The sequence below is a fragment of the Cetorhinus maximus genome, chromosome 4, assembly GCF_964194155.1.
Source record: "Cetorhinus maximus chromosome 4, sCetMax3.hap1.1, whole genome shotgun sequence".
NCBI classification, from domain to species: Eukaryota; Metazoa; Chordata; class Chondrichthyes; order Lamniformes; family Cetorhinidae; genus Cetorhinus; species Cetorhinus maximus.
The window spans coordinates 12,833,889-12,860,888 of NC_135882.1; the positions used below are offsets into that span (position 1 = coordinate 12,833,889).

Below are 27,000 nucleotides of genomic sequence, written 5' to 3' on the forward strand. Positions count from 1 at the left end.
AAGAGCAGGGGCGTTCTCCCCATTGTCCTGGTCATTATTTATCACTCAATCAACATCACTAAAATGGATTATCTGATCATTACCATATTGCTGCTTGTGGGAGCTTGCTGTGCACAAATTGGCTGCTGGTTTCCTACATTCCAACAGTGATTACGCTTCCAAGAATACTTCATTGGCTGTAAACCACTTTGAAATGTTGCGAAAGGCACTATCTAAATGCAAGTCTTTTTTTAAAAAATTGCATCTGATGCTACTCACTTCAACTACTCCTTAGCGAATTCCACATTCTCACCACACTGCGGATAAACAAGTTTCTCCCGAATTCCTTATTAGATTTATTAGTGACTTATGGTCACTGTGACTCCTGCACAATTGAAAACACCTCGTCTACACCCACATCCTTTCATGATTTAATATTTAAATCTATTTTTATTTGGGAGCAGATTTGATAGAGGTGTTCAAAATCATTAAGGGTCGGGACTATCTCGGGAGAAACCGTCCCTATTGGCGGAAGGATCGAGGATCAGAGGACACAGAATTAAGGTGATTGGTAAAAGAGGTAATGGCAATATGAGGGAAAATATCTTTACGGGGGTCAGTGGTTAGGGTCTGGAATGCACTGCTGGAGAGTGTGGTGGAGGCAGGTTTAATTCTGGCTTTCAAAAGAGATCTTGATCTGAAAAACACACAAAAAAAATAGTGCAGGGTTATGGGGAAAAGGCAGGGGAGTGGGACTAGGCGTGGTGCTCTTGCAGAGAGCCAACACAGACATGAGGGGCCGAATGGCCTCTTGCACTGTCATTATTCTATGATTATTTAAACGCCGATGAACATTGCATTTCAGGTTTCACTCGGACACAGCCTGAATGTTGCAGTATACACTGCCAGGCATCTTTTTTTGTGTGAGTGTGTGTGTGTGTGTGTGTGCTTGCAAATCACCTTGCCAGCAATCCAGTCAGTGCTGCTTCACAAAGAGCTGTGCCAGAGCCACAGTGCAGCTGTGTAATATCCTGTGATCCACCCACTGGAAATGGAAAGGCTTTGATTGACAGGGGGCAGGCGGTGCAAGTGAATGTGTGTGTGTGTTTGTGTGCTGCTTTTACCCTGTGAACTGGCGTGAAGCTGTGGTAAAGCAGACAGGCTTTTCCCTATTGAGTCTCTGCATTTCGTTCAGTTTGCGGCTGCTGTAGTGGAGACCACGTAGGCTTTCCCGGGCAGAGGCACTGGCTTGTGATATATCTGCTCTTTTTGTTCTATTTCTTTTGTGTGTGTGCATTTTGGTTGAATGAACCATGGCCCCATCCAGTTACCTGTCCAGCTGGCCCCTGCTCCTACTAACTCTGCTGCTGGGCGTCCTGCCTCCCTCTCTGCAGGAACAAGAGGATGAGCACAGCAAACACCTTTACAACGCCGAGCTCTTCAACCACGCCGTGCAGATTGCTCCTCACTTCGTCATGTTCTTTGCACCTTGGTAAAGTTTGGCATTTCTTTCTCTCTCTCCCTCTCCCTGTCTTTTGTGAACCATTTATTATCCCTAATCAGATTTTTCTTTCGTTGGTATTGGAATGTGGAGAAACAAAAGTTTGTAGCCAAAAAAACAGAAAAGTTGCCCACTTTCCGCTGTGTTGGGGAGAGTTGAATGGGAGTTTAAAATCCCAGCACAGTTTTCTAATAAAAGTTGGGAGGGAAGAAGCAAAGGGGCCAGTTTACTAGAAGTTTACTCTTTTACAGTGTTAACTCAATGTGTTTTAAGTTTTATTGCAGCTCCTAACGTGCTGTGTGCCTGTGTCTGTGTACGTGGCATACGACAAAGGATGGGAAATTACGTTACGTAACATTGTTTTACACAAAAAAACTAACGATCCGTTTGTTTACCGGGGCGAGGTGCTTTTGGTGAACAATTGTGGAAGGAAGTGACCCGTGTTTGAAACGCTTCCAGTGCACCCTTCATGGAGTGGCTGCAAACGTAACTGGGTTTTGCAGCAGTGTAACTAACCCCCTCCCCATCATACATTTACATTCTCAGAATCAAACTGTTCCTGTCCCCTACACTTCCTTGTTTCTGAGTTCCTATTGAATGTATGGATGTGCAATGAGAGCTCCTCATGACTCAACACTTGAGCTTCTTCCAATTTCTCCTGTCCCCTATGTTACATTGGATGCTGATCTCTCTGAAAACTCTGTGCAGACATCAATTTTTATTTGATAGTTTAAATGTATTATATCAATTCCTCTGGGTGCCGTTTCTGAGTTGTATCAATGCCAGACACGTAGTTGAACATGGCTGATTTTGAATAATTATAAGAATACTTTGAAGTGTTTTTGCACTGTTAGTGTTGTGTCCTGCTTTTTAAACGTATACATTTTTTATTACAGTAATCCATTTAATTCGAAATGATAGGAAAGAGCAGACAGACTACCTTGTTAATTCTTACCAAACAGTAGTTGATGCTAGATCAATTGTTAGTTTTAAACCCTAGATTGATAGAAAGGTCTTAAGGGATATGGGGCAAAGGCAGGTAAATGGAACTGGTTGAATGGTGGAACAGGCTCGGGGAGGCTGAATGGCCTCATCCTGTTCCTGTGACCCCCTTCCTATAACCTAATTCGAAGTTTCAGTGGCAATTTTGTCTTGGTGGGTTTCTGTCTCCCTACTGTATTAGTTTCAAGACTTAAATTCAAATAAACCCCAACTTCTTGGAGTAGATTCACACTCTGATTGGACTGCACCAACTTAACATCACCTAAAAAATTCAGTTGATACAATTAGAATTGGGGAATATGTTGACTGTAGGGCTGGTGATTTGTTTGAATTTAAATCTGAAACTAGTGCAGAGATGGTTGCACTTTGAATGTAGATAACATCTGTGATGTGCTGTAGTACAGGCAGAATAAATTACCTGTACTGCCAAAAAGGAGATTCTTTTTAAAGAGGCTCAGTGAGTGTTCATGTGTATGCGGATGAAACATGTCTATGCGTATTGCATATCACAGGAAATGTTCGACCATGTATAGTAAAATCTTTTAATGAATTTTCCTTCCCTTGAACGATTGTTGTCAGAGATGCAGCTCACATCTGTTAATTTAAATGGATAAAATGTGCGGCATGTGGTCTCCAGTGTATGTGGAAACATTTAGGTCTGAGTTGGAATATTAATTTCCACTTAAACTGGCAAACTCTCATTCAACATTCCGACTGAGTTTTCTCACTTTTTAGATTTACATAATCTGGATGATTTATAACTTGAGGGATGGGGGAGGTTGTAGAGCCTGGCTGGGTAGGGAGGGGAGAAGGTGCACAGTTGGGTCAATCTGAACGTGAGAGACTGAGGAACAGGCTAATGTTTGGAGAGTAGGCAAGGGTTAAAGTCTGACCTGTTGGCTTGAAAGTGATATGTTTACCATCAGGGGAAGAAAGTTCACAGAGGAGACAATAGGCCCTAGAGGTTATATGCTTTTCTTATGGATGTGAGATCTCACTGGGCTTTGCTTCATAGTTGGCATTTAATACTGCACGCTAGCACAGATACATCAGAAAGCACAGAGGCACATTACATACATTAATAGACACATGCACATTAAAGTTGTGATTGTATTCTGTAGTTGCATCTTTTTGTTTGATTGTCATACATCAGGGAGCAAATGCAAATCAGACTCGACCTCTCTAACCTATAATGTTAAGTTGCCTCCTTCAGTCTTTTTGACTTTTTCAGTTTCATAACAATCTGCAACTGCTGCTGATTTGGATCTCGAAGAGTAACCTGTGTTTATTCCTGCAATTCACATGGCATTGCCACTGGGATCAGTAAGAAAGAAGCTGGCCAGTAATCTGCTCCTCAATATCATGGAGAGGAAGGAATAAAATGGTATTTGAAATAACAGATGTTACTTTGCTATACCGGATCCTTCTTATCTACTTACAGTTTCTGCAGCTGGTTGGGAGAGAGAGAATATCTTAAGTAGACATAGTGCCTGGTGCATGTGATTAATTTGATAGGATCTTTTAGTCCTTAAAAGTTGTTGATTTGCTTCACGGGACTGGGATGATTTTAACTTTGTGAAAACGGTACAGGGATTTGCCAATTTCTTTTACATCGCTTGCAATATTTATTTCGATTGAAATAAAAATTGAGGAAGGTGTAAAAGGGCTGATGATTTTCTATTATCCATTTTACACTATCAGAGCTAAAATGGCTCCCACTGTGGTTTAAAGTCTTTGTGAAAAGTACCATTGTCTGGGCAAGATGTGCCAGCCTTAAAGTTAGTACGCTCACTCGAGCATTATGGAAAAGTGCACTGAAACACTAGCAGGCAACACATGGAGTGGTAAGGCACGAGTTTGCACCTGTAATCAGCAGAATGAGAGTCAGCAATTACAGACAATGCTGAGGTTTTACCTTGGGGAACTGCAGCCCCAAGCACCATCTCCGGGTATGTCCAGTTCCAATGGCAGGACTGATACACCACAGGCAGGCGAACAGTGGTATACAGTCAGGTGGACTGATCCTGTGGCTGGAAGTCCTCAGCATCGATTCACATGAAGTCTCATAGCTGCAGCTCAAACATGGGCAAGGAAACCTCCTGCTGATTACCACCAACTTCCCTCCCTCAGCTGATGAATCAGTGCTTCTCCATGTTGAACACTACTTGGAGGAAGCACTGAGGCACATCGTGTACTCTGGGTGGAGGACCTCAAATGCCCATCACCAAGAGTGGCTCGGTAGCACCACCACTGACCAAGCTTCCTGAGTCCAGAAGGACATGTCTGCCAGAATTTGCCTGTGGCAGGTAGTGAGAGAAACAATACGAGGGGAAAATCCTAGTTGATCTCGCCCTCACCAATCTACCTGTCACAGGTGCATCTGTCCATGGTGGTATTGGTAGGAGTGACCACCACACAGTTTTTGTGGAGACCAAGTCCCTTCTTCACACTGAGCGCGCCTTCTGTTGAGTTGTGTGGCACTGCTGTGCTAAATGATGGGGAACAGATCTAGCTGCTCAAATTGGGGCAACCATGAGAGGCTGTGGGCCACCAGCAGCAGAATTGTATTCAACCACAACCCGTAACCTCGCGGCCCGGCATATCCCTCACTCTGCCATTAAGGCAAGGGAACAACCCTGGTTCAATGAGGAATGCTGCAGAGCATGTCAGGAGCAGCACCTAACACTGAGGTGTTCATTCTGGTGAAACCACCATACACGACTACATGCATGCTAAACAGTGGAAGCAACGTGCTATAGACAGTTAAGTGATTCATTACCAATCGATCAGATGAAAGTCCTGTAGTCCTTCCACATCCAGTCATGAATGATGGTGGGCAATTAAGCAACTAACTTGAGGAGGAGGCTCCATAAACGTCCTCATTCCCAATAAGTCAGAGCCTAGCATAAGTGCAAAAGACAAGACTGAAGCGGTCGCAGCTATCTTCAGCCAGAATTGCTGAGTGGATGATCTTTCACTGCCTTCTCCCGAGGTCCCTCCCATTATAGATATCGGTCTTCAGGCAATTTGACTCCACACACACACACACACCCGCAACCCCCCCCACCCCAACGTCTCAAGAAACAACAGCTGAATACTGGATACAAGGTAAGCTACGGGTTCCAACAGCAACCCGGCTGTAGTGTTGAAGACCATTAACACGTTTCTTTCTTTCTACAGTTCTGTTCTTCCACAAGTAGAGTGCATGAGAATGAAGTAACATGCATCAGAGAAGCCCGTGTATGGTTAGCACAAGCTTTAGATTTTAATCCCATTCACTTTACAGTTATACTGAATGTGCTGTATTTTCTCAACAGGTGTGGCCATTGTCAGAGACTTCAATCAACGTGGAACGAACTAGGGGACAAATATAACAACATGGAAAACCCTCCGGCAAACGTAGCTAAAGTTGACTGCACCAAAGATACGCAGACCTGTTCAGATCAGGGAGTCCGTGGATATCCTACGTAAGAGGGGTGTTTTTAAGGAGATAGGCGGGGGGAGGGGGAGTGGGAGGAGGGGGCCTTTCATTGAAAATGTTTTTAAACACCACGCGGGTCCTGAAAAAAGCCAGCCACCTACTCTAGGGCATTCGCAAAGTACCCGCACTTGTTGGACATCTGTACTCTCTCTGAAGATGTCAGTGATGTACAAGATTTATTCATTTTGGATCTTGGTTTTGATTTGGTGACGAGAGGGAGCGATCCTGCGCAAAAATCTGGGGTTTTTAGTTGTGTAATATTTAGTGAGTGCTGGTTTATATTAAGTCTGTCATTTATACAGCTTTATTTCTGCAATTGTTCCTGGCAACCAGGCTGATAAATTCGTAAAAACAAGAAAACCAAATGATTGAATTGATAAAATGTGCTGTCGGGTGCAGTGTTTTCTGCAAATATTTATTCTTCGTATTGTCAGCAGACCCGGGGAGATGGCCCGCATTGGAATGTGGGAAATCATTGTTACAGTAATAACGCTGCTCTGATGTAATCTGCAGATTTGTTACTGTGGTGAGCTGCAACCAACTAAACTGCATTTAAAACACAATTTTAATTATCTCTGTTAACACTTTATATGCTTGGTCAACCCACACCACCCCTGCCAATAAATTTTGAAAGATCTCTTGGTCACTGTGACATACCCAGCGTCTTTTTTCCTTCTAATCTTACCAGATGCTTTGTGCAAAAAATGTTTGTTTTTTTTTAAACCAAATAGCACTTTGAAACTAATATTAGATATATAACCAGTTTGCTGTGCGGGTTAATCGTTTTTTTAACATACAAACATATGAATTAGGCCACTCAGCCCCTCGAGCCTGCTCCATCATTCAATAAGACCATGGCTGATCTGAATGTAACCTCAACCCCACATTCCTCACATACCCCCGATAACCTGTCACCCCCTTGTTAATCAGGAATCCATCTGCCTTAAAAATATTCAAAGACTCTGCTTCCACCGCATTTTGAGGAAGAGGGTCCCAAAGACTCTCAGCCCTCTGAGAGCAAAAATTTCTCCTTACCTCTATCTTAAATGAGCGACCCCTAGTTCTAGATTCTCCTACCAGAGGAAACATCCTCTCCACATCCACCCTGCCAAGACCCCTCAGGATCTTAAAGGTTTCAATTAAGTCACCTCTTACTCTTCTAAATTCCAGTGGATACAAGCCTAACCTGCCCAACCTTTCCTCATAAGACAACCTCCCTAGTCCTGGTATTAGTCTGGTAAACCTTATCTGAACTGCTTCTAATGCATTTACGTCTTTCTTTAAATAAGGAGACCAGTACTGTACACAATTTTTCTGATTATCCATTAGACTGAAGTTGTTCAGACCTGACCAGGAGGCAGTGAAATATCAGGGACCACGAGACCTCCAATCGCTGGAAACCTGGATGCTTCAAACTCTGAGTGCTGAACCTGCTGTAAGTCTTTAGGAAGTCACTTAACTCTTGCAGTCGGAAGTGCTTTAGAATGGAGACTGTCACTGAGAAATCATAGTGGCCACTGTATGTTCTTATGACCAACTTGTTCTCCTCTTCCTGGACAAAACATGGGATATTGCTCATGTTTGTTTGCATGCTTTTTTAACAAAACTTTCAGACTGTCAAACTGTCAGCTGTGTTGTTACAATTAATCTACTTTTATCAAGGAAGGTATTGTTTGTGCCTTAAGCAATAACTGTTTCTTCGAGTGGTTCTAGATGAGGTGTGAAAGGCAGGGTCACAACCACCCGAATGCAGTGTATGGGGATCAAGAAAGAAACAAGAAAAAATGCATCAGCAAAAAGACATGAAACAAAATGGGGCAAAGGTTATGATCTAAACTTGTCGTACTCAGTGTTGAGTCCAGAAGGCTGCAGAGTCGAAAGATGAAGTGCCATTCCTTGAGCTTGCGTTGAGTTTCATTGGAATAGGGCAACAAGTCAAGGACAGAAAGGTCCTTGAAGCAAGGTAAAGAAATGAAATGACAGGCGAAGCTAGGGGTCACACTTGCGGACTGAATGGAGGCGTCAGTAAAGTTGTCACCCAACCTGCGTTTAGTCTCCCCAGTGTAGAGAAGATATTTCATTGCGTCTGTCTTATACTTTTTGTTTTATCTCTACCACAGAGAATAACAATATTGTAATACAGTGCGAGTGGCGATTGTTAAAAGCCTCAAACTACCTACAATAGTACAAATTTAAAAATGCAGGCAATATTTTTAAGTGTACAGTGGTTTTAATATCATTATTAAGGTCTAGAGTCTTAATATAATCCACTCCAGTCCAAAAAATGGAACAAATTAACAGCTACATGCAATTTTCTTTAGATATTAACTAGTTTTTCCCCATATTAATTCATAAATTGGGGAAATACCAGTCTCTCTGGAACAACTGTTTGTTTTTATAGCTTTGCTAGAGTTCAATTATGGCTTTGTTTCAGGTCCATAATGCTTCAAAAAAACTGTAAGAAAAAAAATCAAACTGCTGCTGGCTTGATTTTCCCTGTTTAACCCATTCTGTCTTCCACAATCTTATTTGAGTTCTTAGTCTAATTTCTGCCCTATTCCAACTTCTGTGTAGCCTTTTATTTGGAAAAATCCTCTAACACATTTCACTTAGCCTGTTGGTGAAGGGATTGCAAGTAGACAAACATAAATTCGAAATGATGTGCGTGTTTTTTTCAAAATAGCAATCATAGCGTATGGTGAACAGATAAAGTTGTTCTGTAGGAGTCTCTTGAGAGTTTGGTTTTTATAAAATACGTAAAAGGGAAACTCATGGTTATAATGACTCAGTAGCTCAACAAGCTAACTGTTAGTTTTGAATCCAAGAACGTGAGCAATTGTGGATCACCCTCAGCTTCTTGTCTTCCCTATTCTTGTTCCTTTCCACCAGCTTGAAAGAAATGAGCACTATGACCTCTTCATTATGAAAAGTGTGGAATAACTTTTATTCATTGCGATATTGAGGCCCGACTGGATAATTCACAAGAGTTTGAAATCAAATGAGGAGCTTTGGGTTTCCATCAGCTAATTATACATTTATTAAGGTCTGGTTTTTGTGGCCTTGACTCTGAAGTCCAAATGATGTTGTTCGAAGTCCATTACTTGCTTACTCTGTTGACCACTCTGAACAGTTTTGTGTAAATTAATTGCTACTTTTTTCCCCTCCATCCCAACATTCATTAACTCAGCCTGCTCAATTAATTGCAAGTTTTTGTAACTGCTCACTGTTGAGAAAGACCAGGAAAAGGATAATCCTTAAGTTTGCACTTGGAAAATGATATTGCAAATTCATTAGGACTGCCACATGTTGCGTGTCAATATCCATTTATGTGTTTTCTCAAACTTGACATCAGAGGGTCACTGTGGGTGGTTAAGGAAACTTGGCTGCACAGTAATATTGCAGTGTTCGGGCACCAAAGCTGACCAAGTCTCTCGATATCAGTTCCTTATTTTTAGAAGGTTCAGCTTCATATTTAAAGAGCAATAGATAAGAAGGGGCTATTGTGCCGAAAGTCATTTGCATGCCTGCAGGAGAAATATGCAAATGTGTTACCCTGTAACACCAGCAGTCAGAGAATACCGTGATAACCCTGAGTTACAGCAAAAACAGCGAGAGGCTTTGAATGGCAGGATCTTTGTTTTGCATTGACTGATCTTGATGTGCCCAATTTCGGCTTATTGCTGTGTTGAAATAGCCTCGAGAAATTGTAGCAGAATGGGAAAAGTCTGAACGTCCAGTGAGGATAGGTGTTTGTCTGGTAGTGATGACTCCAGTGTTGAATAAGTCAACTGACGTTCCCTGTATAATCACCTGTGATGAGTGGCTACTTGGGTGAGTTACTCTTCATAACGTAGGAATAGGAGGGATCATTGCAGATCGACACCTCAACTCCATTTACCTGACTTCTCTCCATATCCCTTGAAACCTTTAACCAATAAAAATCTATCAGTCTCAATCTTGAAATGTTTATTTGTCCTTTCATCCAGTGAGTTCCAGATTTCCATTACATTTTATGTAAAGGAGTGCTATCTGGTTTCACTCCTAAATGGACTCACTCTTAATTTTAAGATTATGCCTCCTTGTTCTGGTTTCCTTATTGAATTCCTTAATCAGTTAGATACCCAATTAGCCTCCTAGACTCAAGAGGATGCAAGCTAAGTTTAAGCAACCTATTCTCATAATTTACACCTTGGTATTTGTGTAGAACTCTATCCCTGCATGAGACAGCACCCTCAAAACAAGAGCGGACAGAATTGGCCAAGTTATTTGCCTTGGTCACGCGTTTATTTGAAAATGGAATCTGTTGTAATGGGGGAGTACTTTGACTGTCATTGTATGTGCTATTCGGATTATTCCTGCCAGTGTTACTTGCTGATTTAGGAGGTGATTGTGTAAGATCTGTCCTATTGTAACTCCTTTCAAACTTTCCTCCCCATGGGAATTCCAGCTCATGATTTCCTGTCCAATCATTTTATGAGCTGGAAAATTGTGGGGTAGCTGATGCAGCAACAAAGTCCCACTCTGTACCAGAGAGCTCAGTGACTCCGGCAAGTGCTATCTTTTGGCCTGTCACATCTACATGCTGTCCCTAAATGGTTTGGATTGACTCCATTCCTGGTAATAGAAGAATAAAATGAAGTACTTTTGGAGAATAGTCACCTTTTGTAAAGTTGCAAAGGTGGCAACCATTTGTTCATAACAAGGTCCAGCAAACAGCAACCTCTTCAGGCATGTTGTTTGAGGGATAAATTTTAACTGGGGTTTTGGGGGGGGGGGGTGGAATCTCCTGCTCGTCTTTGAACTGAGTTCAGGGATCTTTTACGCCACCCGAGAGGGCAGATGGGGTCACAGTTTAATGTCTTCATTGATCTCTGACAGTGCAGCACTCCCTCAGTACTGCACCGTGTCAGTTTAGGTGTTCAAGTTACTTGAGTTGAACTTGAGCCCACAAACATCTGCCTCATGTGTGAGTTTTATCACCTGAGCTCAGGCTAGTACTTGAAGCATTCGATTTAGTGCCTGAAATTGTAACCTTGATGTGATATTGAAACTCCAGCAGCCGGGCGTTTTAACAGTTGCCCCAACTCGTTCACAGCGTAGCAAAGCCAGAGAGAGGTGGAATAACGGCTGCCTTGGGCTGTTGTTGCTTTGAAGGCTGCACTGAAGTATTTCCTGTTCTCAATATTTCCATGGGCTCTATTTTTAAGAGGGTAGCTGCCCAAGGACATGCTGATGAATTAATTACCTTTGGACTTGTAACACCTACCATAAATTTGTGAAGCATAGGCAAGTAAGCCCGAGGAAGGGACAGCTGTGGAATCACAAGGCTGTAGTGTTTTCACTAGGATCTTACCAAGGCACAATGAATGGGTGTGTAAAAGCTTTATGTCCCACATGAACTGTGAGAAGTGACTAATGTTACATGATAAATTTTTGCCCTTTAAAGCTTGCATTACATGTGGAGAGAATATTTTGAGGTACAGAACAATAGTATGAGAAATTTACTCTAGAGTTAAGACAAAATAAGGCAAAGAATTCAGCCTCAGACAAGTGGCATATTGCTCATTAAAGTGTACTGGTTTAAATTCTGTTCCCCAGAAACCCTACCCGCCCAAGATTATGTTGCTAATCTCCTAAACGAACCTACTGATGCTTAGATCTAAGCACAAGAAATGGCCTCTCTTACTGTGGTCATATTTCTGGATCTAATGTATTCTGTTTTGCCTTCCTCCCCAACCCTGTCGCCCTTTAAGCTTGTCATCCTTTAGGAATTGATGTGGTCCCCTTATAAATGTGTCAGCGTAGTCAGTATTCATTAATATCTGCTGCTTTTGCTGGGAGTCTGCTCTGTAAATTGATCAAGCTTAAGCTCGAAAGACGTATCTGGCACAGCATTGGGCTATAGTCCTGACAATGAGTAGCTGCTGTTGACAGTCCAAGTTGCTTCCCTTTGTTGGGTAAGTTCTTAAATTTGGCTGTTCCCTATCAGACCTCTGGGTGAGCTTCTCACCAGGACCTGAAAGAGTGGGTACATGACATTACCTCATGTAGCTGGATTAATTAAGTTTGGGGTGAGAGAATGAGCGGAGAGGGCCGCACACCATTCTGTCTGTGGTAAGGGAAGAAAGTATTTTGATCAAACGCAGCATTAAGGAGATGAAGGGTGAAGTATGTTGTCCAAAGAAGAGATATATTTCCTTTAGGGTCAAATACCTATTGCTAAATTTGTACTTACAGTGCTGTTTTATCTCCCAATAACTCTGATTTAAAAATGTTATTTATTCTTGGTAGCAAATAGAATCTGAACAGGAACCTCCCACAGTCCCAGAAGCCAAGCAGGGCTTGTATGACCTATCAGCCAATAACTTCAAGCTTCATACTACACAAGGTATGTTTTACACCTGGTTAAGTATTTGTTTGTTTGGTGTTTTTAGGTCTGGATGTGCTGGGGCTCCATTATGGCCTTTTAATCCCTGTTAAAAGTTTGTAGAATAACTCGTATCCCTAGTATAAAAGCAAAATACTGCAGATGCTGGAAATCTGAAATAAAAGCAAAGTGCTGGAGAAACTCAGCAGATCTGGCGGCATCTGTGGAGAAAGAACAAGAGTTAACGTTTTGAGTCGATTGCGCCTCTTCTTCAGGACTGAGCAGCTTTGAAGAAGAGTCTTATTGGGTTTGAAACGTTAACGCGGTTTCTCTTTCTACAGATGCCGCCAGACCTGCTGAGTATTTACAGCACTTTCTGGCTTATATGTATCTTGTTTGATTCCGAGAATGGTGATGCAGTAGTAATGTACTGGGCGAGTAATCCAGATGCCTGGGCTAATGCTCTGGGGACGTTGTTTCAAATCCCATCTCAGCAGCTTGGTGGAATTTAAATTCAGCGAATTAATATATTCATAATTAATGATCATGAAAATACTGGATTGTTGTATAAACCATCTGCCTCACTAATATCCTTTAGGGAAGGAAATCTCTCATCCTTATCCCGTTGGCCTACATGTGACTCTAGACCCACAGCAATGTGATTGATTCATATCTGCTCTTGGAAATGGCTTAGCAAGCCACTCAGCTGTATTAAAACTGTTACAGAAAAGTTGAAAAAGAACCTTAGCACAGTGCCGTGGGTGTATCTGTACCGCATGAATGGCAGCGGTTCAGGAAGGCTGCTCCCACATCCTTCTGAAGGGCATTTAGTAAAGGGAAATAAATGTTGGCCTGTCTGCGATGTTCACATGCCAAGAATGAATTTTTTTTTAAAATTGTATTAAATGAGTCCCACAACAGACTTTCAAATGTGAATGATGGAGCTTCAGTTCCTCTTTTTAAAGGAAGTGGCTGTTTTTTTTAATTTTTTTGGAGTGACCACTTCAAAACACGGCTTTCCTTTGAACCATACAAGTAGGCCATCAGGAGGAGAGAATTTGCAATTACTATTTCACTGCTTTAATGGTAGCTACATTGTTAACCTTTTGTAAAGATAAGCACTGTACTTGATGAGCGTGTTAACCATTGGTAAACTTGCTATCGTCCTTCGAGTCCGTATGACTCTTCTTCGATCTGAAGAAGAGTCATACGGACTCGAAACGTTATCTCTGTGTGTCTCTCTCTCTCTCCACAGATGCTGTCAGACCTGCTGAGTTTTTCCAGCATTTTTTGTTTCCGTTTCAGATTTCCAGCATCCGCAGTATTTTGCCTTTTATATTATTGCTATAGTCCTGATTGGTTGACGTGTGTTAATGGTTTGAAGGAAGGTATATGGTTGCTCCTGCGAGAACCGTCCGTCCAATGCAAGTACCGGTTTTTGGGAATCTAATAGAAACCAGGCTTTCCCTTGTGAGCTTCGTGGAGTCACATAAAAATATTCAAATCAAGTAGACTCCTACCAGTCAGTTAGTACAGATTACTGATGTTAGACAGCCATTGGGCCAGCCATCAGTTGGATTCAGTACAAAGGAACTTGGAGCAAATAATTAAACCTAATTACTGATACGCTCATTATGAAGGAAAGAATTGTACTTTGGGAGAATAAGGCATGTTTCTCTCCCATCTGTGTTTGGGCTCTTCATGTTTTCTGTCATATTTCAAATGGGCACTGTGTGGTTTGCAAAAATATTCCAGTGTGACAGAATATGGACTCTGCCTGACCTCCTTGTCAGAAGTAGCTTACCCGACCGCCTGACCACATCGAGAACTTGGACCTGCAGGGGATTATGAATGAGCCTCTACTTACAGTGCCCTGCGGCTCCCACGTGTACTATTTACAGGGGGCACAGCAGCACCTCCCAACCTGTTGCCTCTACCGCTTAGGCTGGCAGGTTCACCATCACCTCCAGGTTCACCATCACCTCCAGGTTCCCCTCCAAGTCACATCTCACACCACCCTGACTTTGTACATATAGTGCTCTTCCTTTATCATTTTTGGGTCGGGGTCTCAGGACTGCCTACCCGACAGCATGGTGGGAGCACCTGCATCACACGGACTGCGGAACCTCAGGGAGAAGGGCCCACCTTCTCGAGGACAACTGGGGAAGAAGCTGGTTTTGTCAACCGTGCCTACATCCTGAATAATTAGAATGCAAAATGTGGTCAGTTTACCTCCGTTGGTAACACCCTGTGCTGTTGGGAGAACATTTTCTCTCCCTCGCACTTCTTTCCAGGTGAATTCTCAGGAATGATATTTAGAACTTTCGTCTGTTTTCTTTTAAAACAACTTCTATAACGTGCGATTTAAAACAAATACTTTCCAGGTTTTCACTTTATCAAGTTCTTCGCTCCATGGTGTGGGCACTGCAAGGCACTGGCTCCAACATGGGAACAGCTGGCATCAATGTTCGAGCATTCAGACGTGAAAATTGGCAAGGTGGGAGCATCAAAAGTAACAGGAAATATTCTTTCCAACAGAGTGTTGAAGAGTACGCTTAACAAGTTGTGTGCATAGCTGTGTTTACTCTAGATCACAGGATTTGATAGAACTGCTTGATTGTTGATGAGGATATGTTTGTTGGAGAGGAGTACAGTCTGATAATCCACTACATTATTTGCTATTATAAAGTCAATTCAAGATTAGTGCAAATTGCAGGGACTCTTTTCACCATTTCCCCCTCCCCCCACTTCCTTGAACACGATACCAGTGAACATAATTATTGGGATATAGAAATAAGTGGGGTGAGGGAGAGAGATCGCAATGATGGTTCTCTGTATTCCATCTTGGTTGCAAACTTTATCTGGGAATCTCTCATAAGAAGCCCCCGCATTACAAATTCATTGGGGCGCATTATTATTCCAACGCTGACATGTGCACTCTTTAGGAAGTGCTTTTCGAGGCTGTTGTGGTTGAGTAAACCCTGCAACCCTGGAAAGTGGTAGGATTGATCACTGAATCCTAATTGTGCCCAACCCCATGCCTATTCTCAAAGCCCAATTCCATTGGCGAGCTTTAAAGCCATTGGAGCAGAACTGCCTGTGATTCAGTTGTTGGGGTTGGCTAGGATACTGGAGAAGCATTAACTGCATACTGTCAACCTGATTTTGAACCCCACGAGTGATATCATGTACAAAATTGCCCTGGAGACCCTCCAACTAAATCTTCTCTCACTATCCTGAGAAGCCACAGTAGATCAAGGGCCATTTGACCTCCTACAGTGGTTGTCACTAAACCAGGGTACTTTGGTCAGTCATCAATTACAGCCTTTTGCCATAATTAACAGCAATGAGAGGTGAGCACTCTCTCAGGAAATGCTTTGGATCGAAAGTATAGATATCCCGATACAGTCCTTGACACATCAACAGGCTCTTGCTTTGAGCAATATGTCTGGCTGGGAACGATTTCAATTTGTGCTATTAATCTACTCTCAAACATAAATAAGGTGGTTTGCCCAGCTAAAGGGAGGTGCACAGCCCACAGACTGCCAGCCCTTTCACTTAAATTTTCTTCCTGATATAACTTGCATGTCAAAATTCCAGAAAAATAATTAGGCACAGTTCACTTTAGATGTCGAAACCTCTCAGCAATTTGTTCACTTTCTGACTGCAGCCTTTCCTCTGCAATACTGACTCTCTTGCGATCTAATCCTAGGTTGATTGCACTGCCCATCAGCAGTTGTGCTCTCAGAACCAAGTGCGTGGGTACCCGACTCTCCTTTGGTTTAAGGATGGTGAAAAGGTAAGTGTAATTTTTTATTTTAAATTGTGTGTGTGATGAATTTCTCCTCCCCCCTGGCCTGATTCAATAACGTGTGCTGCCTTCCATGTTTCTTAGCACATTCGAAACTTCAGGTGAGACTGTCTCAATTCCAAGGGATGGTCCTTGGTGCTTAATGTGTGCAGAAGTGATAGCCAAAGCTTATCTAACATGGTAAAACCTGTCTGCGTTGGAGTGGACAGATGTCCAATTTGCAGGCAGAATCTGTTCTTCACTCCACTAAGCACTGTGGAGCACCATCTGTATCAGACTGTGTGTGCACACCAATGCAAGTGTATAATGATGGAAGAGGCAAGGGAAAGGAATTCTCTGGGGGAAAAAGTGCATGTCATTTGCTGCCTTTTGACTGTGATCGTAACAATCTCTTTGGATATTCTACTTTTTCACTGTTCAGTTGTGAAGAGTGGTAAAGTGTAGCTTTTTGAGAATATTTTGAACCATAAAATCCCTCTCCAAATGTTCAAATGAATTCAGTGTTGCCCCTTTCTCAGGTTGATCAATACAAGGGAAAGAGAGACCTGGACTCTCTAAAGGAATACGTGGACTCCCAGTTAAGGGTAGCTGAACCTTCTGAAGAAGATCAGGAAAGTGATGAACATATTGAGGAAGAGGATCGACCAGAGGAGGAGGAGGAGGAGGAGATGGAGAAGGAACCGGTATTTAAGATATTTATGGTGGTTTCAGACAGAGAAGGTGCAAGGGCAATGTAGTTTTAGCCTCTTTTTGCTCTACAGTTGGGGAATTTCAGGTCTTGGGCACTGATTTTTCAATTCATTCATTCAACGATGTTTCATCAAACTAAAATGCTCTCTTCCAATCTTTATAAATGTTAGTGTCTGGTCACTGAACAAAGTTAATATGTGCCTTTCATGGTCTTGATTTGTTTGTGTTAGTCCTGGGTAGGAGATAGTTTGCAGGTTTAAGTTGGTTAATGGTGCTTGTAAGTAGATTATTGAAATCAATACATTTTTATATGGGGGGGGGCCATGGTGGAAAATTCACCTCAGCTGAAAAATGTTCATGTTGTGCTAAGCAACACGCAACACTTTTTTTTAAGAGGAAAAACCTTAAACTCAGTTAATTTAGTTTTTCTTTGATAACTCTGGCCCTAATCTACTGCCCAATTTAAACGTGCAATAAATAGGTTTTCGTTTCAGATGTTGCTTCTAATTTTAGGCTTGTGAAAACAGTAAATAAGTTGCACTTGAGAAATTCTGTGTTCTGAGATTAAACAGGTTGATACCTAATTAGAACACAAGGTATCAGGAAATGTTTTTCAAAGGTTTCATATGTAGATATTTTTTTCTATGCAAAGACCCGACAGGCTTGATGTAAAAATTAGCCATAATCACATCACAGTGGGTGGTCCATTTCTGTCCACCGTTCACCACAGACTGGAGTTCTGTATCCCAGATGTGCTGTGATGGTGAGACCAGGTACATTCCCCCTACATTTGAGGGGGGGGACGTACTGGCTAACGTAGTGGATGAAAATGAAGAATTATGGAGGTTTCTCAACTTGCCATCCGAGAGGGCCCAAGTTATGCCACTGGGGACCTTAAACGGGATGGAATAAGAGACTTTAGGATTCTTTCAGTCTAAAGCTGTGATGTGCATGCTTTACACTCATAATGACTGTTTATGTTTTTCCCTCACTGCAGTACAGTGTGCTGACCTTGACTGAAAGTGACTTTGAGCAGACCATAGCCATGGGGGTGACATTTGTGAAGTTTTATGCTCCCTGGTAAGTAATGTGTTCTTCTTCTGTGATTTATTAATGGAGGGAAATGTAGGCCAGGTCAAAAGGATCAAGCGGGTTAAGTTTATTCAGAGAACTCCCAGCCCTAATTAGTGTGCAGGCGAGAACTCATAATCTTGCAGCGTTTCATAGTTTGGCTGCTAAGGGAATATCTTTTCCTGTTAGGAGTGGGGGGGGTTTGTGGTAAAAAAGGAGTTGGGATTTGACGTTGTTGATTCTGTCCCACGATAGAGAAGTTTCTGGATAGAACATTCTGCAGTGTGGTGTCCTGGAAAGCCACGTGAGGGGTCTGTGAGGGACGAAATGCTGGCAATAACTTGTCACTTCAGCTACCACCCACCTGCCCCTTGGAAACCTTCCCAAATTTCTGATGCATTCGTAATGAAAAAATGAAATTGTAACCCACATAGGAACCATGTTGAGTGGATGGGCTCACCAATTCCACAGTGGGGGGTCTCTAGATGTCACTTACTTACTTTCTTGCTGTGGGAGGAGAGCCAGCAGGAAGATTCCAAGTAGCATGTTCCAGCTAGTCTCTTTCTACAAATCCTCCTACCCCCTGATGAACAGTCCTGTCTTTTCCTCTAGAACTTTCTTCTACTCCCCCGCCCCCCCCGCCCAGGTACCATGCCTAAGAGGGCGTTGGCAACCATGGATTTCGATCGGATTGGTCCATGATTATGCTTGGCAAAGTACAGCAGTGGTTTGCCGTTGCCTTCTGCAGTATGGCCAACCAGGAAACTCTCCCACTCTTACCGCCTGCCATCAGGCATATTGGAAGGATTTACAGGCCGATAATCAACCTGTTTGGCCACGTTATAGATGCACCTTCTGTGGCCATCAAATCCTGATATAAGGCTGAACTCAGAGCCTTTGGCCCAGAGGTAGCGATGCTGCCATTGCGCCACAAAACCTCTCTAGGACTTTCTACTAGATCCTGTAAATAACTGGGCACAATCACAAATGGGTTAATGCAAGTGTAGATTTGTAAGCTTTGGTCCCACAATGGGACTTGAGCAACTTTCTAACTCTGTGACATAACAGAGCCTTGGAGTCTTTCTGCGGAAACTCAGCAATGGTTTATGGGTTTGCATTTGTGGGAAGGAGGAAGAATGGGGGTTGTGGCTGTGGTTTGAAAGGGGGAGGGGGGTGGGGCTTGGCACACCTCCTAGTGGCTAATTTCAGTATGGCATTAGCAGCAGCCTTCAGAGCAGGCTGCACCTTTCAGAAAGGGAATGTGCACATCAGAAAACACACTTGAGAGGTTTGGCCCTCAAATAAATGTTGACATAAGGACTACAATATTTCCTTCAATATAAAGCTGTCAGCTTAATGAGCATGGCAACTGAATCTTTTGTGAAGTGCCATGTAGTTTCGGAGACCAGTGAGACAACTTAGTGGGCACCAGTACTTTGAACATCATCAGTAGTTAAAGTCCCCTTGTCTACAGTCTAGATTTGTAAAAGGCTTCCCTGTTTCTGTTCTGCTATGGGTTAACTCTCTTTTGGAAATGAGGGTGCAGGACCCTTGGAGGTGTGACAATATTTACAGGAGGGGGCCCCTCCACACTTGTGCACCAGTTTACAGTAAAAGCTAAGATATTCATTTTTGGACACTTCTGCTCAGCACATGGAAGAAGTTTTGCACTTTTAACATTAAGTACCTCCGCCTGTAATCCACACACTCTCTCTCTTTGTCAATAGGTGTGGGCATTGCAAGAGTCTAGCACCAACCTGGGAGGAACTTGCCAAGCAAGAATTCCCTAGTCTAAATGATATCAAAATTGCAAAAGTGGACTGCACTGAACAGCGTTCCCTCTGCAATAAGTACTCGGTAAGTAGAAAAAAAACTATCAGATGTTAAAAAGTAGTAGTTCGCGAGTGACTTTCCTTTTTCAGTTTGTCATTTTCCACGTGGTTCAAAGTAGCAGCATTGCTAAAACCGCAGTTTTTTCTTTGCAAGGTTAATTTAATTTTATGTGGCTGGCTTTCAAAAACTCGTGCAGGCTGTAAAATACAGGCTAATCAAGACTGACTTTCTCACTCTGGTTGGGAATACTGTGCAGTAGCAAGAAGTGTATCCACCAGCAAATACAGCAAGGTCTGCTGACTGATGGACTGTTGCACATAGAATGGCAGGCCTACCACATGCTGCTATTGAGCTGTGTTGATTTCTGCTCATGGGTAGGCGAGTAAATAAATGCTTTTTTGTTTCTAGATTATGTGGACAATATTTTCAGTTGACAGACCTCTTCCCTGTCCCCACTTTCTCTCTAGGATTTTGAATTTTTAAAAAATTCAATAAAGAGCAATGTCAACTCTTTTTTTGCAAGCTATCTTGTGCCAAGGTTTTGACGCGCTAGATTGTGCTTTGTCTCTCAGTCGGTCTTGTTCTACATTTGGTAGGCCAATAGAGACACTTTTTTTTTAATGTTGCATTTTGGTGCCAGTGTGTAAGTGTGTTGTATTACTGGACAGTGTGCTAGAAATTCTATGGTTTTAAGTGGGCTAGAGAAAGAATTAGTTTAGTGAAAGCAGTTTTAGGGTGACCATTAGGCTTCAATTTAAATGAATTCTACAAGGATCAGTCATGGGCAGGAAATCATACACTACTCGGCTTCTAATTCTCTCTGAGGTCTTGGCCTGAAAGCACGCCTCCCTCACAGCGCTGCGGTCTCCACCATGGGTAGCTTTCTAACACTTAATGAAAAATAGAATCGCAAAAGGGGTGGCGCAGCGGTTAGCGCTGCTGCCTCACAGCTCCAGGGACCTGGGTTCGATCCTGACCTCGGGTGTCTGTCTGCGTGGAGTTTGCACGTTCTCCCCCGTGTCTGTGTGGGTTTCCGCCGGCTGGTCCGGTTTCCTCCCACCGTCCAAAGATGTGCTGGTTAGGTGGTTTGGCTTTGGTGAATTATCTGTGTGAGTGTGTGCCCTGTGATGGACTGTGGCATCCCATCCTGGGTGTACCCCTGCCCATTGCCTGTCAGGATAGGCTCCGACTCCCTGTGACCCTGAATTGGATGAGGTAGTTCTGGAAAAATAAGTTAATGAGTGAGGATCACAGAAGCTTCTGGTTAATTGTGAGTTGAGAGTGACTGCCCTTGGCATCGAGGCAGCATTTGACCGAGTGTGGCATCAAGGAGCCCTAGCAAAACTGGAGTTATTGGGAATCAGGGGGAAAACTCTTCACTGGTTGGAATCATACCTAGCACAAAGGAAGATGGTTGTGGTTGTCGGAGGTCAATTATCTCAGCTCCAGGACATCACTGCAGGAGTTCCTCAGGGTAGTGTCCTCGGCCCAACCATCTTCAGCTGCTTCATCAATGACCTTCCTTCCATCATAAGGTCAGAAGTGGGGATGTTCACTGGTGATTGCGCAATGTTCAGCACCATTCACGACTCCTCAGATACTGAAGCAGTCCATGTCCAAATGCAGCAAGACCTGGACAATATCCAGGTTTGGGCTGACAAGTGGCAAGTAACAGTCGTGTCACACAAGTGCCAGGCTATGACCATCTCCAACAAGAGAGAATCCAACCATCGCCCCTTGGTGTTCAATGGCATTACCATCACTGAATCCCCCGCTATCAACATCCCGGGGGTTACCATTGACCAGAAACTAAACTGGACCAGCCATATAAATACTGTGGCTATAAGAGCAGGTCAGAGGCTAGGAATTGTGTGACAAGTAACTCACCTCCTGACTCCCCAAAGCCTGAACACCATCTACAAGGCAGGAATGTGATTGAATGCTCCCCACTTGCCTGGATGAGTGCAACTCCCAACAAAACTCAAGAAGCTTGACACCATCCAGGACAAAGCAGTCCGCGTGATTGGCACCACATTCGCAAACATTCACTCCGTCTGGAACCACCGCAGAGTAGCAGCAGTGTGTACCATCTACAAGATGCACTACAGGAATTCACCAAACCCACAACCACTACCACCTAGGACAAGGGCAGCAGATAAATAGGAACACCACCACCTGGAAATTCCCCTCCAAGTCACTCACCATCCTGACTTGGAAATATATTGCCGTTCCTTCACTGTCGCTGGGTCAAAATCCTGGAACTCCCTCTCTAACAGCACTGTGTGTGCACCAACACCACATGGACTGCAGCGGTTCAAGAAGGCAGCTCACCGCCACCTTCTCAAGGGGCAATTAGGATTGGGCAATAAATGCTGGTCCAGCCAGTGAAGCCCACATCACATGAGTGAATTTTTAAAAAATTATAAATCTATTAGAATATTTACCTTAATGTGGTCATGATGCTGAGACCCCTAACTGCGTTCAACGCTGCGTATTTGGCTTAATGGCCATAAAATCTAATTCTAAGCAATGGTGACTTCTGACTGGAGGATCCAGCCTCATTTCGTAAATTTAAATAAATGTTTTCAGTTCTGCACAGAACGAAGGGCCTTAACTTATTCTCTCAATTTTTTCCTTTGCTTGAATATCATTTTTTTCCACTTAGAAATGAGAAGGGCATTATCAGAACACATAGTTAGAGGGCAGTTACTGTGTTTGTACTTTGCTCTACCTGAGGGGTTAACCTTTTGCTGGGCTACGGCCCCACCAGCATCGGCCACTCTGATCCAAGTGATGTTTTGTTTGAACTCTGCCGGTGAATGGCGGAGGTTATCTGATCACGTGCTGGGCTTTTGTCCTGTCCTGTCAACTTTCAGTAGGTGTTCCTGGATCGAGGTTGCAAATAGGAAAATCCTTCGCTCTTGTATAGAGTTCCTAAGAGATCATCTATGAGATGCACTAGGAAACTGTAACAAAGATCAAATGCTTGTCAGCAGGTGCCTTCCTATGATATCATTTGGATCAACTTCTAGTATTGGTCCAAGGCAGTGTAGGGAGGAGGAGGCCATTCGGCTCCTTGAGCCTGCTCCATCCTTCAGTAGGATCTTGGCAGACCTGATTGTGGCCTTACCTCCACTTCTCATAACCCTTGACTCCTTTGTGGATCAAAAATCTGTCTTACTCAACCATGAATACATTCAATGACCCAGCCTCCACTGCCCTCTGGAAGAGAATTCCAAACATGAACGGCCTTTGGAGAAAAAAATTCATCCATACTGCAACCTTGTTCTCGGTTCCCATGAGGAGAAACATCCACCCTGTCAAGTCCCCTCCAAATATTATGTTTCAATAACATCACCTCTCATTCTTCTAAACTCCGAGTGTAGACCCACCCTGCTAAAACCTTTCCTCCTTAGGTTCATCCTAAGGAATCAGCCAAGTAAACCTTCTCTGAACTGCTTCCAATACAAGTATATTCCTCCTTAAATAAAGAGACCAAAATTGTGTACCGTTCTCTAGATAGTGAACCTCTGACTTAGGATTGGAGTGTAGTCAATATGGATTTTTGAAAGACACATTAAGCTTGGCTAATTTAGTTGATCACTGGCCATATTCAGAAAGTAATACATAATAAAGAACTGGTTACAAAGGTTGAGCCCCATGGTAAGTGTAGTGGCTGCTTTGAGGACTAGCTTAAGGATCAAAAAGAGGAAATGAAATGGACAAATTTTTCAGATTGATAGTTATGGTTAGTGTCATATTCCATGCACAAGTGATGTGGACAGTGGTGTGGAATAATTCATAGATTAGGTGATTTTTTTTGTCATTCATTGGACATGGGAAAATGTTGAAGGGTACGGGAAGAGTAAGAGGGTGTAGATAATTCTGATGTGGATATTGCATAAGCGCAGTGATCACCTGTGATTTCCTATTGTTTAACAGCACTGGCTAGAGTTTAACATTCATGGGTTGTACATGTGATATTCTATAGCTTGATTTCCACTCTCAGGTCTATAATACATAAAATTAATTGCTTTTTTTTTAGAAATGTGTTTGTGTGTTTTTTTTAAGGTCCGTGGTTATCCAACGTTGTTGCTGTTCCGTGCTGGTCAGCAGTTGAGTGAGTACAACGGAGCAAGAGATTTAGAAGCTCTTCACACCTTTATCCTACAGCAAGCCAGAGATGAACTGTAAAACTGTTTTGCCCAACCACCACCTCGTGTCACTGTTTACAAGAATTAAGTGGTTATTTTTTAATGTGTAAACTTTTCTGTTGTCATCAGTGTATGTACATAAAGGTTAATGCCAACTTACCCACCCTTCTACAAGATGGAGGTTGGCTGCAGCTTTCACCAGGTAGTGGTGCCTTCTATGTATGTGGTACTGAAAGGTGAGATTTCACTTATTCCACCACCCCTGTCTGCCATCTTTTAAGACTTCTGTGGATGTGGTTCATGTGTAGTTATCAGACAATCATGTTACATCAGTTGTACCTGATTAGCAATGACAATACGGTGGGGAGAAAACTAAACAGAATACCTCAGTGTATCACTAAGCCACGTTCACTTGCACAAGTTAATAAAAAGGAAGTCAAGCCAGTTTATTATGTGAGTGAATGATAGTGTTGTAGTGTGTGAAAGTTTGTATTGAATAAAACAAGAGTATGACTTGCAGTAGCAGACAAAATCCTTACTAGGATTAATAGTAAATTGGTTGAAGGATGAGCATTTCAAACTCCACTGAGTGAACAGAACTGGATAACGTTGTAGTTACCATGTTATGTGGTAACACGCTGCATCCCCTTTTGAGTTCTAAGTTGTGGGCTAAAAATCTCCAGGAACACTCTGCTCTCAATTGCATTTAATGAACGCATTTTCTTTTTGAAAACTGTGCACTAGAGAAGGTGGCTGAAAGTGGTTGTTTTTCATTTCATGCTAATTTTTAAATTGAAAGGTTCCAAAATGAATTAAAGCGTCAGACACGCCAGGTAATCGATTAAGCTGGTGGCCATTGTCAGAGCACTTCTTGAAAGAAAGAACGTGAGTGCTTGAGAACGCAGCCCCAAAGATGCATAACCATTTTACTATACATGCAAACTGTACAGGAAAACCACTTGATTTTAACATTGTTTATTGTTAGCATGTGTGTATGGAGAATGAATTGTTCTTCAAGATGGGCGGGGGAGCAGTAAATGTGTGTGTGGTTGGCACTTAGCTTTTGTATAAAACGAATCATTAAACAAATGTGATACTATGTCAACAGTTTACACTACTTGGCAATTTCTAATAAAAATTTCTTAACAAAATGATTGTCCAGAGTGCGTCTTATAAAAGTTAACGTGCAGAGTCTGTCCAAATGAGGGGCTGCAATGAGGTGGCGTTGCAGCTTTCCCTAAGGCTCGAGTTTGAAGCGGTAAAAATTTCCTTCCGAACCACATACACTGCATCTTCCACCCTCTTAAAACACAGTGACTGCTATCGCCATCATTACAGCCCCTAGTTAAAACGCGGTTACCAAAAAAAAACCCAAAACAAATAAATTACATTTTATGAAAACTATGTACAAAATATATTACAAAAGCCTTTTTAAGTAGAAACCTTTTTTTTAAAAAAAAATTGTAAACATTATTTACAGAGGTATTGCTCCAGGGAATCTTATATCGCTATGCCTTGAGGATGTAGTTACTCTCCAGTAGTTTTAGGTCAAGATGAACTTCCTTGTCCTTTTAATGACAGCCACATGCTCTGACCACCATGTTCCTGTACTTTTTCAATATAACATTGGAGCTGTCATCGAAGAAGAGGACAGAAATTGCATTCAGCTTGGTAGGAGCACAGCAGGGTTTTGGAATGTAGTCTGGGTTCATGAGATGGACCTACAGTCAAAGAAATTCAAAATGTTTAGGTCCATGCACTCCAATGCACCCTATGATACGCTTTCACACTGCCTTCCGTCAAACTCCAGCAGCTGCTGTGTGCTTTTTAATGTAAGATTTGACTTGCAATATTGGTATCAAATGCTACATTCAGGCAGCGAAGTCAAAAAGTATTCTCAACAAAAAAAATACTCTCATAGCGTGGAACCTCGACAAAACTGCCCAACGGTTGGACCTTAAATAATAGGAATTTTAAACTGCTGTTGTAGACTCACATTTAAGTGCCTGAATCTTTACTGTGCAGTTCTAAGAATATTATGCTCAGTCAATGTGTAGCATCGTCTTTAGATGTGAGCACAGACTTAGAAATCCTATGGGCAGAATTTCACGGCTCGTAGGTGGGCGTAAAATAGCGCACGATGACGCAGGCAAGCATGCTGACGTCATCGCACAATAGTTAGGTGAGTTGGCAGTGTGCCCGCCGACACTTTAATGGCCTTAATAGGCCTAAGCACTAATTAATAGCAATTTTTCGCTGGCAGGCTTTGCATTTTTGAGGAAACCTTATCCACGGGCAGGATGAGATTTCCGACATTAATTAAAAAAAACCGTTTTGACAATTTTTATTATGCTTCTGTTCATGTGAGAGTCCTGTGTGGGGACAATTTCTGCCCCCCCGCCCCCCCCCCCAGTATTTTCAAAATCTTTAATTTTGATTTTAAAACTCGTCAGCTCCCCGAGGCAGATCCCTGGCCTTCAGGGAGATTTCAGTGCACACTCCTCCGCGCATGCGCAAACTTATACGCTCGCCCTCCTCCTGACTTCCACCCCAAGCATTTCAGCGCACCTTTCACGCTAGCTGGCTGTTAATTGGCCAGCCAGCGTGAAATCGCAGGTGGCGGGCCATTTCCCAGCCGCTTCCGGGCACCCAATGACCCGAAAATCCTGCCCCCCCCTCCGGTGACTTTTTTCATGGGATGTGGGCATCACTGGCAAGGTCAGCATTTGTTGCCCATCCCTAATTGCCCTTGAATTGAGTGGCTTGCTAGGCCATTTCAGAGGGCATTAAGAATCAACCACATTTGCTGTGGGTCTGGAGTCACATGCAGGCCAGACCAGCTAAGGAGGGCGGATTTCCCTTCCCTAAAAGGGGCATCACTGATAGTTTCACGGTGACCATTTCTGACAGCTAGCTTTATACTCCATATTTATCAACCGAATTCATATTCCACCAGATGCCGTGGTGGGATTTGAACCCACGCCCCCCACCCCCAGAGCATTAACCTGGGCCTCTGGATTACTAACATAGTGACACTACCACTACACCACCGTCTCCCAGCATAGCATAGAGTGAGGTTAGGTACTTCCTGGGAGAAAATAAAACCGAAGT

The 27,000-nt window shown here is 42.8% G+C and overlaps 2 protein-coding genes across 2 annotated transcripts in view; one reads left to right on the plus strand and one right to left on the minus strand.

Moving 5' to 3' along the window:
* The first annotated feature begins 1,029 nt into the window (after positions 1-1,029).
* Positions 1,030-25,040, plus strand: txndc5 (thioredoxin domain containing 5). Its single transcript, XM_078539943.1, has 10 exons — positions 1,030-1,471; positions 5,800-5,949; positions 7,293-7,398; positions 12,255-12,351; positions 14,715-14,827; positions 16,043-16,129; positions 16,660-16,824; positions 17,829-17,911; positions 19,630-19,759; positions 23,807-25,040. The coding sequence occupies exons 1-10, from the start codon at positions 1,293-1,295 to the stop codon at positions 23,927-23,929; spliced, it is 1,233 nt and encodes a 410-aa protein (XP_078396069.1). The 5' UTR covers positions 1,030-1,292; the 3' UTR covers positions 23,930-25,040.
* bmp6 (bone morphogenetic protein 6) overlaps positions 24,849-27,000 on the minus strand; it is a 127,391-nt gene continuing 125,239 nt past the window's right edge. Inside the window, exon 7 of the mRNA XM_078539942.1 lies at positions 24,849-25,610. Coding sequence (XP_078396068.1) covers positions 25,461-25,610 — 150 coding nt within the window. The 3' untranslated portion in view covers positions 24,849-25,460. The remainder of the gene's footprint in view (positions 25,611-27,000) is intronic.

What these genes read in the sequence shown, in the direction of transcription:
- txndc5 (XM_078539943.1), top strand. Translation starts at nt 1,293, where the DNA reads ATGGCCCCATCCAGTTACCTGTCCAGCTGGCCCCTGCTCCTACTAACT. An exon ending in CTCTGAGTGCTGAACCTGCT is followed by an intron (nt 7,399 to 12,254) that starts GTAAGTCTTTAG and finishes TATTCTTGGTAG; the next exon opens with CAAATAGAATCTGAACAGGA. An exon ending in AGGAGATGGAGAAGGAACCG is followed by an intron (nt 16,825 to 17,828) that starts GTATTTAAGATA and finishes CCCTCACTGCAG; the next exon opens with TACAGTGTGCTGACCTTGAC.